Below are 15,072 nucleotides of genomic sequence, written 5' to 3' on the forward strand. Positions count from 1 at the left end.
ATCGATTTCATTTGATAGCACTAGTTTGCAATTAACTATAGGTAGTCTTGACATTCTCCTACAGTTAACCACCTTATAATTAAACTAAAACTTTTGTACAACAATTACTAATTTTACATATTATACACTGCTTTATTAAGTCATAAGATAAAAAAATATATATTAAAGGGTTAGTTCACCCAAAAATGAAAATTCTGTCATTGATTACTCACCCTCGTGTCATTCCACATCTGTAAGACCTTCATTCATCTTCGGAACACAAATTAAGATCTTTTTGATGAAATTAGAGAGGTTTCTGTCCCTCCATAGAGATCCAACGCAACTACCACTTTCAAGGTCCAGAAAGGTAGGAATGACATCACGACGCATGTGTGTTGTGTTCAGACTCGCGCGTCAACTAAACGTACATGCACGAGTGTTCACGAGAGCTTCATGACGCACACGTGTAGTGTTCAGACTCGTGCGTCAACTCAATGCACGTGCGCGAGTGTTCACGAGAGCGTCACGACGCATGCGTGTTGTGTTCAGACTCGTGTGTCAACTCAACGCAAATGCGCGGATGTTCACAAGAGCTTCACGACGCATGCGTGTTGTGTTCAGACTCGTGTGTCAACTCAACGCAAATGCGCGGATGTTCACAAGAGCTTCACGACGCGTGCGTGTTGTGTTCAGACTTGCGCGTCAACTCAACACGTGCGCGAATGTTCACGAGAGCTTCACAACGCATGCGTGTTGTGTTCAGACTCGCGCGTCAACTTAACACGTGTGCGAGTGTTCACAAGAGCTTCACGACGCATGCGTGTAGTGTTCAGACTCGCGCGTCAACTCAACGCACGTGCGCGGGTGTTCACGAGAGCTTCACCACGCATGCGCGTTGTGTTCAGACTCACGTGTCAACTCAACGCACATGCGCAAGTGTTCACGAGAGCTTCACAACGCATGCGTGTTGTGTTCAGACTCGCGCGTCAACTCAATGCAAATGCGCGGATGTTCACAAGAGCTTCACGACGCGTGCGTGTTGTGTTCAGACTCGCACGTCAACTCAACACACGTGCACGAGTGTTCATGAGAGCTTCATGACGCATGCGTGTTGTGTTCAGACTCGCGCGTCAACACAACGCACGTGCGCAGGTGTTCACGAGAGCTTCACGACGCAGGCGTGTTGTGTTCAGACTCGCGCGTCGACTCAACGCACGTGCGCGAGTGTTCACGAGAGCTTCACGACGCATGCGTGTTGTGTTCAGACTCGCACGTCAACTCAACACACGTGCACGAGTGTTCATGAGAGCTTCATGACGCATGCGTGTTGTGTTCAGACTCGCGCGTCAACACAACGCACGTGCGCAGGTGTTCACGAGAGCTTCACGACGCAGGCGTGTTGTGTTCAGACTCGCGCGTCGACTCAACGCACGTGCGCGAGTGTTCACGAGAGCTTCACGACGCATGCGTGTTGTGTTCAGACTCGCACGTCAACTCAACACACGTGCACGAGTGTTCATGAGAGCTTCATGACGCATGCGTGTTGTGTTCAGACTCGCGCGTCAACACAACGCACGTGCGCAGGTGTTCACGAGAGCTTCACGACGCAGGCGTGTTGTGTTCAGACTCGCGCGTCGACTCAACGCACATGCGCAAGTGTTTACAAGAGCTTCACGACGCATGCGTGTTGTGTTCAGACTCGCGCGTCAACTCAACGCACGTACGCGAGTGTTCACGAGAGTTTCACAACGCATGTATGTTGTGTTCACGTGAGAGCTGACATTGTTGCATGAACACGCTTTGGATAATATTGTTTTGTAAATAAAGTGGTAAATTATGTTTTTTTTTTGTTTTTTTTGAGCAAACAAAGCACTCACGTCGCTTCGTAACATTGAGTTTAAGACACTGGAGTCACATGGAGTACTTTAATGATGTCCTTACTACCTTTCTGGACCTTGGAGTGGTAGTTGCGTTGGATCTCTATGGAGGGACAGAAATCTCTCAGATTTCATCAAAAAGATCTTAATTTGTGTTCTGAAGGTCTTATGGATGTGGAATGACATGAGGGTGAGTAATTAATGAATATTTTTGGGTGAACTAACCCTTTCTGTCACAGCACAGGACTATTTTAGTGAGCTGCAAAAAGACAAGGGTGATTTTAAATTGGTAAAAAACTTGTTAATGCTAAAATGTTCACTCTCCTTTGTATATAAAAATAAAAATTAACCAAAAACCTTGATGTAGAATTTCATGTTGATACATGGAGTGCATTTTTTCCCATTAATTCTTCCCATAGGGATTTTAAAAGTATTCATTAAAGAGTTTTAAGCCATGAACCAAACCAACCAGCTACGAGGTGAATCACAACACCACAAACTATGATTTGAAACAAAAAAGTTTTTGAAAATCAACAAAAAGACTGTACTTAATGGTTTTAGAGAGAAAGAGCTACAATCCCATGAAGCATTGCAAACAGCATAATCGAATTAAAAACAATGAAGAAACATAAAACTGCTCATTTACAAATTACGATTATATAAAAACTATATTTTTAAGTTCATTGCAAAATATGCATGTAAATAGCCTATATATTTTCGATTCTTTGATTGATAGAGTCTTCTGTACAGCATCATGGGTAATGTAGTTTTTCACCAGGAATTCTGCTGTTAAAGAATTATTTCTAAAAATAAACTGAAATAATGCAGGCTGACGGCTTCATCAGAAGCAAATACCATCAGTTAACAACCACGTATCTCACTGTAAGTCTGTCTTTAAAGGTTTAAAAGTTATCAATTTCCTTATGGAGAAAATGAATGGAGTTTTTACTTCCGGAACCCGCCTGTTGAACTCTAGATTTGAGCCACTGCAGCTTTTTAAGATGAGTATGTCATCTTCACGCTCCTGAATGCAGCAGAATTAAAAAAAAACAACACAAAAAACATGAATCAATATCATTCATGATTCAGTTATAGTGACTCACACTCGGGTATTTGCATTATAGATTGTTTGCACAAAAACAAATGTTTATCTTATGTAGTGGTATCCTAGTAACACCTGAATTCCATCTTCCTGCAAAACGCATGTAGTGGCATGTACACTAGAATATGCAGTGCTACACCGGAAAACACTCACTCACAGCAGCCAATGGCATCCGCCGGATGTGAGCTGCCAATCATTACGGCCGGCCCCCTCACCTCATTCCTGTTGCTATGCTGTCTTTGAAACTATGGTTACAGTAAAGGTTCATGTAGGCAGCGTCTCTCTCTGTATGGACTTTCCGCATGTGTCTGGACTCTGGATGCATTCGGAACGTTAACTCTGCTGAATGCTGTGCAGTGTTACACTGAAATATAATCTCTATAATCTATATGTTGTGGATATTACTTCTTTATTCTGTATTTACATTGTTCTACATATGCACATTATAGACATTACAAATTTTAGGGATCACAAATGTAGTGTATTAAATGCACAATTTAGTTAAACAGGTATCACTATTAGTCACTGGACTAAAATTGCTCTTGATTTAGCCTGCGTTACCTGCCATTTAAGAGTGACGTACCTGATATGTGTCCCAACAGACATGTGATGTGATTTTTGGACTTTGAATAGGAAAGCCTTTCTCTCTCTGTCTCTTCTAGTTTCTATACTTCCTGCCGTTTTAATGAGCATGTGTAGGAGTGAACCAGACACACTTCAGTCACGACTATGAAGATCACACACACACACACACACACACACACACACATAGTCCGCCACCCACTATCTCTTCTCTCTCTATGTGTATAAATATAAACATATAGAATGTCTAAAGTGTAATACATGAAGTACATTCACAGTGAAACAGTTTAATTTCCTATTTGTTTGTAATAGATTGTCTGTATTTTTCTTGCTTCAGGACATTCAGGTGTGTTATGAAAGGAAGATAAACCCGATGAACTCTCTTCCACGGTGAGTAAACTGCCTGAGAACCCGTGTGGTGTTCATAGAGATACGTAGATAAGTCCTGATCCATATAGATGTGCTCCACTGAAGCTTCTTCATCATTGAAGGTTATTGACCAGCTTTTTATATTAAATAATGAAAGTCAGCATGAAGTAATTGAACCCTATTTACTTTCTCAATAAATGTTCCTGGTCTTATTTTTCTTTAATAAGTACACGTTATTCCAATAAATGCTCTATGTTACTTCATTCTGGTATGTAATGACTAATGATTTTAAAAATTAAATTTAAGTCCTGTCCTACATTTTAATAGAGTGCAGCAGTGATTTTCAGTGGTGTTGGTTCTGGAAGTACTTTTTTCATTCATTTTTCCCATAGGTATTTTAAAATAGTCTTCGTTAAAGCGTTATAAGCCATGATGAACCAAGCCAATCAGATATACGAGGTGAATCACAATACTATAAACTTTGATTTGAAGCAAAAATATTTTGAAAATCAGACAAAAAGACAAAGGTACAAGACTTTGTACTTAGAGGCTTTATTAAGGGAAAATATGAAGCATTGCAAACAGAATAATTGAATTAAAAACAATGGATAAATATAAAACTACTCATTTACAAATGTTGATTATATGTATTAAAACAATATATTTTAAGTTTATTACAAAATATACAAACATTTCAGTAGTTTGAGAGCGTAGGGAGACTCGATTACATCATTCCCAGTGCTTCATGGGAATGGGCGGAGCTAAAGAGCTATTTTGATGCATGTTGCTTTTTTGACTCTGATTGGTGGAATTCTCTGACAGAATCATGGGTAATGTAGTTTTTCACCAGGAATTCCATTGTTAAACGCGATTATTTAAAAAAATAAGCTTTCAACAGAAGCAAATACCATTGATTAACAACCTCGTAATTCACAGTAAGGGGTCGTTCACACAGAACGCATTTTTCCAATCCACTGCGCTACTTTTCCATTATTTTTCTATGTAAACGCGTGCTAGACGGACGGGTTTAACCGTTGCGCTCGCGTCTTTTGCAGCGTCTTGTGCATGACGTGGTGTTCTAAAAACGCGTCGCTAAAGTTAAAATAAGTTCAACTTTTTAAAGACTTGAGACCTTAGGGTTTTTCCCCATTCCACTGTCTCGCATTTTTCAAAGCAAAAACCTGTTCTGTGTGAACCAGCCCTAAGGCTGTCTTTAAAGGTTTATAAGTTATCATTCTAATGAATGGAGTTTTTACTTCCAGAACGCGGCTGTTGCACGCTGACTATAGTTTTCTTAAATTCATCACATAATGGCAAAATGAGAAGTAAAATGGGTTGCAAACTAGTGTTGTCAAAAGTACCGTCTTCGGTACAGAAATTTAAAAAACGTGATGCTTTGAGCGCCGTTGAGCGGATTCGTAAACAGCTCTGATTGGCTTCAATGACCAACACTTCAAAAACATGTTGTAATTAGACATCAATGACACTCTTCACCGAGCGCTTACACATGCTGATAAACACTCCCGCTTCCGCTTTCAAAATGCTTTCAAACACTCCCGTGAGTTGATCATTGTAGCCAATCACAGATGTATCTGTTGAGCGCTTGAACACAGTGGCCAATCAGAGGTGTTTACAAATCCGCTCAACTGCACTCAAAGCATCACATTTTTAAAATTTCAGTACCGACTTGGTGTCGAAGTCTGTACTTTTGACAACACTATTGCGAACAGCAGATCATGTTGACTTTAATGATGCATTCATGGGCTACAAGTTACACAATGTCATATATTTGTGGATCTAACTTAATAGTGCTATTTGAGCTTCAAATCATGAATCTTGTTGAGGAGAGGTGAGCTGTTACTTTACTAAGTGATCAGATTTACTATTTTCACCTGCTGGATGATAAAACAGGTCAATAAAATACCACATAATTGCACTGAAGGAGGAACCCAACCAGTAAGAAATCAGCCTCGCATCCTGGAGGAATCACTTAAATTTTCTTAAAGGGGTCATAAATTGAGAAATCAACTTTTCCTTGAGCTTTTGATATATAATAGGTCATTGTACTATAAGAATATCCTGTAAGTTTCAGAACTGAAAACTTCCTTGTTAGTCCAATAAAAGCTTTTATTGACACCAGGCCCAGCGAACGACTCGTCTCGATCCTAATGCTAGGAATATGGTTATTTATTTTCAACAATGTTAAAGTCTCAGTTGAGCATAATTTATTACTATTCGGTACATTTCACTGTGGATTATTTGGTAAATCAATCGCGTTTCGGCGCAGGCTTTGCAAACAGACTTTTACGAAATGGACTCGACAGTAATGCAACAACATGTAAGTAACTGTTAATTCTAATGCCTGATCTGATATTAATGATTCATGTACAGTCAGATGTTCTTCGTCTATGTGTCAGTAAATCAAACCAGTGACTAAACGATCAACTTCACATTGTTTCTCTTAGTAGGATGAAAATAATCTGTTATTTAAACGGTGATTAAATTATATATAGAAAGTGATCAAAGAACGCTCCCTTTACAATCACTGGAGCTGTCAATCAAACAGCACGAGTTTATCAGTGAATGAGTTCTGGACTCGCGCCCAATCTCCCGTTTTATTTAACAAATCTCTTAGTTACATCGCGTTTGCACTGTTAGTTATGATGAAAGCATTCGTTAGTGTGCAGAAATTGACGAGATCATTGCTTTGATGCGCTCAACAAGATCGGCTACAGTGTTCATCACTGCAACCTTTCATGCCACGATCTAAAGTTAATGCCATAGATCTAAACGTAATGCTATAATAACACTTTTCACGATTAGTTAACCTTGAGAGCTGTAATAATAAAAACATGCTAAAAGTTTTCGAGAGAGAAATACTTCGCTATTTCATATGCAAAGATGTTAGCCAATCTGACACGCCCCTTAAAACAGAGTGTTCAAAACAGAGGGCTAAAATCAGGGTAGGAAAAATGCCTTTTATTTCTAAATTATGACAATTTTTGATGTAAAAAGCATACTAACATTATAAGTGCACCCCAGGAAACATTATTAAACAATAAAACGACGCAGTTCATGACCCCTTTAAAAAAGAAATTTCAAATCCAATTCCTTTCCTTCTTTCTGCCTGTTTTTAATTTCCAGAACTGTCTTGACTGACACTCTGCATGTAAATGGCTCTGCTGAGCAGGATGCATCATATAATTCAGTTGATTCAGTTCAGCATATGTTCTTTGATCACCCTTCATTCATATGAATGTGCAAAGTTTGCAATCAGGACACGAGGAGGGGCCAGTTTATTGGATTGTGCAATTGATCGTTGCTATTCTTTTCCAAAACAGGACATGCATCCTGCCAGGAGATATTTTAGAAGCGAATAGCATGGTTTGAGGAGTTTAGAAGCGACGCAGCGAGCAGTATGCAGTGCTGTGGGATGGGAATGGTTTCTCCCTTCACCTGTGCTTCAAGTGGTTTGTCCCACTATTCAGCCAGCCTACCCTGAATGAGTCATCCTGCTCTTCCCTGATTGGCCGGTCGGGATCCATCCTGAGGGATTGCTGTGCAGAAAGCTGCCGAGGCCTGACTTCATTCACAGAAACGTCGGTATGCCTGTCTGCCTTTCCATTCACAGCCAGCCCAAAACATTTTCCCTGCTCAGCTCCTCAGCATCCTCTCTTCCTCTCCTCAGCATCTCTTCTGCATCTCCGTGACAACACCGAGCGACGTTTTTTTTTTTTTTTTTTGCTTGTTTGCTTTTGTCTCAGTGGAGGAGACAAACCCTTGCTCTCTCTCTCTCTCTCTCTCTCTCTCTCTCTCTCTCTCTCTCTCTCTCTCTCTCTCTCTCTCTCGCTCTCTGTCTTCCTTTTTTTTTCAATTCGCAGGCAGGCAGGAAAGCGAGACGCTGGGAGGGACTGCAGTGCGTTAGCCGCAGCGGTACAGGAAGCTTGTGAATGACTGCTGCTTCCCTGTCACAAGCTACTGGACATTTTACATGAATGGCTCCGTTTTTGCTGCCTTAATGTCATGGGCTTCATCCCGCTGGATGCTTTTTAATGGGGCCGGGAGATCTGACATCACTATTTACGGTCGTATCCCAGCCGAATCCGGATGGCGTTTTAGTAAGATCGAATCTCGACATTGTGTATTTGAGAGGGATGTTTAATTATTCAACAAAGCTCATTCAGGAGCAAAGCTTGGCTTGTTTTGCCTTCTGTAGGGGGAGATATTCCAGTGCTCATGTGGATGGATTTATCCCGATGTTTCATAGTATGTAAGGAAGAATGAACGTGACGAACAAAGAGATAAAGCCGTATTGGTCTCGTGATTTAAATTTGAGCACATTTTAAACTCGCCGTTAACAAAAGCTAGGTAGAACGCGGTTGTGGCCAAAAGGTGAACACACTCTGGATTTTAATTTATTTTTATTTCACAATCGTGTGCAATCATTATGCTTTCTTTTCAGGAGAGCACCTCGCTTCTGAATTAAAGTAAAACCACAATTATATGATTGAAAAATCAGCAACCGCCATGCACACTGACTCAAGTTTCATTCTATGTGGTGTACATGTGATCCGACAACATGCACGGTGCTCTATTGTGATTTTTGCATTTAATTATGTCAGACTGTTTTTGCATCATTTTGAGTAGTTTGATTCAAAGATTCTCATTCATTTTGACTCTGATTTCACTGTTCTCAGTGATCTCTTTATAGGATCTTTTCCATTCTAATTATCCGTTTTCACACGGGCTGAATCAAAACAGGAGACGTTCCTACGGACAGGGCAAATTTTGCCAATTGATTGGTTCTGTCGAGCAGTAAGTGGGAGTTTTTTTTTGTAACGGAAAGTGCTCTGCAGTGTAGAGTGAGTCTTTTGTTGAGAAGGGTCTCTCTCTCTCTCTCTCTCGTTCTCTCTCTCTCTCTCTCTCTCTCTCTCTCTCTCTCTCTCTCTCCGAGTGAGTCATGCATGTTCAGGGATCTGCCAGGATGCGGGGAGAGAGAGAGACATCTCTTCACTAGAGATCTGTCTCTCTCTCTGCCATCTCTGGCCCTCTGTAGAGGAGTGACCTCGCGCTGCTTTTCTCTCCTCGTCCTCTGTCTCCATGGATTCCGCGTTTTGTGGTTTATTTTTGGTCCCCGAGTTGCTGCTGCTGCGTGGCGTCGGATTTTCCTGACGACCACCCGCTCCCTTTTTCTTCAAACCCTCGAGGACGCTTTCTCGGCTCCAGCATGCAAAAGATGTGGACGGTCAGCTGGGAGTTGGATGTGTCCGTTCGTGTGTAGGCTGGCATACCGAGGGGAATGCTTCACCGTGCTAAATACAACCGATTCCGGAATGAGTCAGTGACGTCCGTCGATGAGCTTCTGCACGGTCTCTCCATGAACGCCAAGGTCTCGGCCGTCCCGCCGTCGCCGCCCGTGGGCGACCCTCCGTACGCCCCGCCAGCCGACCCCGAACCCTCGGAAGAGTCCGGAACCTTGTGCACCCTCATCAACAAAGTCTCCAACCTCAAATTCGCCAACTCCTCCGGACTGCTGGGCATCAAGGGCCTGCCGTCTGCCGTCAAGGACCTGGCCGTGTCCAAGCTCCAGGGAGGAGCGACAGGAGGCGGCTCCGGCAGCCCGGGCTCGTCTACCCTCCCGGCGGCCGCCGCAGCACCTCACGCCCCGCTGGAGCCCGGCTCCGTGAGCTCGGCGAAGAAGGGCAGGATGGAAGAGTCTCAGCCTGGTGGAGAGGGCTGGAGCCTGGGCGGGACGGGCGCCGCGGGTTGCGGCGGGCTGGTGAATAAGCCGTCTCGTGGATGGCTGCACTCCAGCGAAAAGATCTCTGGACCTGGAGTGACGTACGTTGTTAAGGTAAGATCCAAATCCTTTCTCTCTTCTGCATTTTTCATCAGCGTAAAGGTAGAATGCATGTTTTCCTGTCCGTGTGCTGGTACAGAGGGATTATGTGTACGATTTGGAAGGAAGGTCACCAGTTACGTTCATAACTGACCACAAAAGCACAGACTGTTCCAACACATACATGTTTACATGGCGTCGGTTTCAAATGAGTCTTGCATGCATGTGGAGGTGGGCGGTATGAACAAAATCTTATTATTTATTTATATCGCGATAACAGTATATAGAGTGATATATAAATTCAATACTTCCACTATTTCTTATATCCCTCTCTGTTCTTGCTTGTACTAATCTGGACAATGCTTGAAACTTTGTATTGCTGGCACTTCTCATGTTATTGCCTTCTTAAAGGGATTGTTCACCGAAAAATTATCCCATGATAGGTGTATATTACTTTCTTCTTTCAGACAAACACAATCAGAGATATATTTAAAAATATCCTGGTTCTTCCAAGCTTTATAATGGGAGTAAAAGGGGGGGGCGTGTTTTGACGCCCCCCCAAAAATGCACCCATCCATCATAAATATAATCCATACGGCTCCAGGGGGTTAATAAAGGCCTTCTGAAACAAAGCGATGGGTTTTTGTAAGAGAAATATCCATATTTAAAACTTTATAAACTAAAATAACTAGCTTCCGGCAGACGGACGGACTTAAAGATGAATCGCTTGCTATATTAAGTCACTTTTTTAAATAAAAGCATCTGTTATATGAGTAAATGTAAAGGATATATATTTTATTTGATAACACTTCAGTATAGGGCACACATATTCTCTATTAACTACAACTTTTGCCTCAATTAACTCCTAATTTACTGCTTATTAATAGTTAGTAAGGTAGTTTTTGCAGCGTTTAAGTTTAGGTATTGGGCAGGATTAAGGGATGTAGAATAGGGTCATGCAGAATAATATGTGGTTTATAAGTACTAATAAACATCCAAAATACTAGTAATATGCAAGCTAATAAGCAACTAGTTAAAAGTGAGAATTGAACCCTAAAATAAAGTGTTACCTTTTATTTTTATCACAATAACAGAGTAGTTGGAAATTTGTGTATTTAAATATCAGTTAATCATGTGGTAATGCCTTTAAATAATCCAGTGAATTGAAAACATCTCATTTGATTTGTTTTCTTTGTTCTATTTGGAACTAAATGAACACAAATCAAAAGATAATTATTACGCATAACAAATGGTCGACATTTTGAAACAAAAAAGTCAAACTAAAATTATCAACACGTGATTCAGCGTCACTTGTCCAAATATGGCGTGATGTTGCTCAAACTTGTGAAGATCTATATTTTTCTCTGTATTTCTCATCGTGTGTCATGTTTATTTATATAGCGCTTTATACAATACAGATGTTTCAAAGCAACTTCACAGTAATAAACAGGAAAAAAACAATGTTAATGTTGTAAAATTCATCAGTAAAGCAGCTCTACAGAAGACAATAGTCTTATTATTTAGCTCAATTCAGCTCATTGTTGATTTAGTGTTGATCCAATAGCAGTGTTGATGCTGTATGTAAAGAAGATAAATCAGTACTGTCCGATCAAAGCCTCGGTATATACAGTAAAGCATGTAGCCACATTTCTACTATCACATGCATGTGTTCAATAGTGTAATATTAATCTTCTCTTTAGTGAGAGGAGAGAATATAGTGGTAGTGGTCCGGTTGTCCGTGCGCCCGCTTATTTTTTTACCTCCACAGATTTGATCTATTCAAATTAACTGCAAGTTTATCACATCAAAAGGGAAGTGCATGCAAATCGCGTAACCACGGCGACCAGTTACCAGACCAGGGGGATGTTGTTCCGGCTACAGTTCTGCAACTGTATCGTCTCCGGGGACCATGACGCGTTGCAAGACAGAGATGTTATTCTTGTCCACATCTATATGCAAAGACAAACATGATAACTGATCTTTGACTGTTGAAGTTTGGATTTGTGCACGTACGCCACACGTCGCCAGTCTAACTTGCATGTGCAACGCTCTTATATACATTTATCCAGGGTTCCCATGATCAACAACAACCTTAAAATATCATTTTTAAATAGTGATTTGCAGGCCTGCAATGTGTAAACTCTTGAAAAGTCTATAGCGAATGTACATTTTTCTTGTATACATTAACTATAGAAATCCAGACATCATTGTCTCCTTTTAGGTTTGCAGACATTTTTTGAGATGTTTGTGAATTAATGCATTAATTCTAACAAATTTTAAATATGTTTGCATTATAGACTATGTATATTGTGCACTGACCTCAGTATTTTAAGTGTTTACGATCATATAAGCATGTTCGCAGCCTCATTGAGCTAAAGGTGACTCGGATTTGTGCGGGATGAATCATACATTATTCCCGTCTAGCTTTTTTACCTTCTGAATAGTCAGTTGTTGTAGAGGCAAAACACGAACCGTCAACACCATTGAATTAGATGGTGCAAACCAACATGCAATGGAAGGGAACTAAATCGATGTGTTTTATTTGCTTTATTATCATTGGCGAAGGTCTCTCTAAGCGTTTATCATGAAGTGAGTGACAGAGTGTTTCTAGTTTGTTTTGCTTTTTGTAAGAGTTAGTTGGTAAAAATGGGTAGCTTCCGTACCAAACCCCTCCGGCGTCCCTTTGCAGGACTGAATGTGTGTTATTCTTTACAGTTCACTTATTGAGTGACCCTGTGCATGAACACACACACACACACACCATGCTCCATTTCACTAAAAGGACAGCTGCTGACATTGACTGGACGGGCTGATTCTCAAACACACGATACCAGCGTTGTGACAGACGACAGACTTTAGATACAGCTCTTGCTTGATTTATAGGTTTAAGTGAAAAATTGTGCACTTAATTTATTTCTATTATAAAGCAATAAGGCACTTGGGTCATGCTGTACTTAGGGCCCTATGAAATCCGTGTTATTTTTTCCCAAATTCCTTTTTTTCAGTTTAAATTTTTCTGGATTCCGTTATTTTTCCCGTTTTAATTTTTTTGGACTCCATTTAAATGGTTAAATTTAATTTTAGTAGTCAAAAAGCATGTCTAATTAATTGAAATCATGAAACTTACGCAATTTAACAACAATTTATTAAACGTTTAACAAAAATTACATTTTTAAGGACCCTATGAAATTTATTTTTTTCTCAAATTCCATTTTATTTTTACCACATTCTTTGTTTTCTGAATTACATTTTAATGGTTTAATTATTTTATTATAATAAAATTTTAATAATCAAAAAGCATGTCTAAATAATTGAATTCATTAAAAAAAAAAACATTTATTAATTAAAAAAATATATATTTTCTATGAAATCTTTTGTTTTTGTTTTTTCAGAAATTCTGTCTTGTGTATTTTAATTTTTCTGGCAATCAAACTTTTTTTTGTCAAACAAAGTGCAGCTTTACTGTAAAAATTAAAAAATGGAAGAAAAATTGTGATTATTCCTTAAAGGATTAGTCCACTTTCATATAAAATGTTCCTGATAATTTACTCACCACCACGTCATCCAAGATGTTCATCTTTCTTTCTTCAGTCGAAAAGAAATTAAGGTTTTTGATGAAAACATTCCAGGATTTTTCTCCTTATAGTGGACTTCAATGGTCTCCAAACGGTTGAAGGTCAAAATTATAGTTTCAGTGCAGCTTCAAAGGGCTTTAAACGATACCAGACGAGGAATAAGGGTCTTATCTAGCGAAACGATCGGTCATTTTCGAAAAAAATATAAATGTATATGCTTTATATAAACAAATGATCGCCTTCCAAGTGGTTCTGCCAAAACCGCACTTTCGTATTCTTCAAAAAGCTTATACTTTATGTCCTACGCCTTCCCTATTCTACTTACGGAAAAAATATAACTGGCGCTACGTTCATTTCGTAAGTTGTATGTGTGTGGTAAATAAACCGCATGTCTGCGCCATTCATTCACACAGAAACACGCAGAACATGCAGGATTCATATTTAAAGTCTTTTTGTGGTTAAATATTCACAGACGCTAGTCTATATCATGATTTGATTAAAGTGTACTGACCTACTTTTTATTTATTCATCAAAAATTTGACAAATTCCGTGACATTCCACATTATACAGTAAATTCCGTTTTTATGACTGGATTCCGCCCGTGTTTTCTGCATCACAGACATCATAGGGCCCTATGTACTGTGAATATATAGTGCACTTTAAAAAAAAAAATGCTGGGTTGTTTCAACCCAAATTTGGGTCAAAAATGGACAAACCCAGGTGGTGGGTTCAATTTTTTAATTCAATTTTTAAACCAACAGTCGGATTTGTCCATATTTGACCCAAATTTGGAGTGAAACATCGCAGCATTTTTTAGAGTGTGCAAATTCAACATTTTTGGCAGTTTAGTGTGCAAACATGTCTGTGTGCATGTGTGTTTGTGCTTTTCTGTGTAGTTGTGTTGATATTTATTAAGAAACGGTTTCATTTTCAAGTGTGAATTTGAATGTAACGTGAATAGCTGGTGTTTAGCAGATAACATAATGCAACACACTTTGCATTACTTTTCTGGCACTAGAAAATTGTTGATCATTTTACTGATTTTGTGAACTATATTATCTATCTATCGCTCAGCAATATATTAAAAGTTGGATATAGTAAAATCCTACTTTACCTGTGTACAAACAGTACATTCACATAAAGCAATATATACTATATAGCAAATCTCGGCCGAGTGATTGTTTATATCGTCACAAAAATGTAAACTATATATATAGATCCACGTTTATCTGCATACAATACATTATATACTCATGTAAAGCGATATATATATATATATATATTATAATATATAGCAAATCTCAAATGCTTGGTTGTTTATATCATCACAAAATGTAACTTTATTGTCGCCCAGCTCTAATCTGCTGAATGTGACTATAAGGCATGAAGATATTAAGATATTATAAACAACAACATAATGATTTTCTAATGTGTATTGTGAAAAGTGCTTTATAAATACATTTGATTTGACTTGATTATCTTGGCCTGTTACTATATAGTACCCACTTTATCTAATATAATCAGTCAATGAGCCTCCGTCATTGTTTTTAGCCAAACACTATTTGCCAAAACATCGCACTGACTCATCGTCCGCTTCCGGCCTCATTTCCTTTCTGCGCTTTGAATCGTACACCAGTGAGTTAATTTGGGCAATAAAGTAAGAGGCAGTAAGGAGATAATTTTCCATAAACCACTCGAGTAAACTTAACTAATCAGCATTTGCAGCGTTCCTGAGAGAAACATGTGACG

General features: G+C 39.5%; 1 protein-coding gene across 2 annotated transcripts in view; it reads left to right on the forward strand.

Annotated features, from left to right (window-relative positions):
• shc3 (SHC (Src homology 2 domain containing) transforming protein 3) overlaps window positions 1-15,072 on the forward strand; it is a 36,986-nt gene that overhangs the window by 486 nt on the left and 21,428 nt on the right. Inside the window, exons 2-4 of one of the 2 annotated variants that reach the window (XM_051878293.1) lie at window positions 3,878-3,930; window positions 7,251-7,512; window positions 7,598-9,763. In XM_051878293.1, the coding sequence (XP_051734253.1) occupies window positions 9,209-9,763 (555 nt within the window). In that variant the 5' untranslated portion in view covers window positions 3,878-3,930; window positions 7,251-7,512; window positions 7,598-9,208. Of the gene's footprint in view, window positions 1-3,877; window positions 3,931-7,007; window positions 9,764-15,072 lie in introns of those variants that run through there. The other variant, XM_051878292.1, reaches the window with a different exon arrangement.

This window comes from Ctenopharyngodon idella, chromosome 21, assembly GCF_019924925.1.
Source record: "Ctenopharyngodon idella isolate HZGC_01 chromosome 21, HZGC01, whole genome shotgun sequence".
Classification (NCBI taxonomy): Eukaryota; Metazoa; Chordata; class Actinopteri; order Cypriniformes; family Xenocyprididae; genus Ctenopharyngodon; species Ctenopharyngodon idella.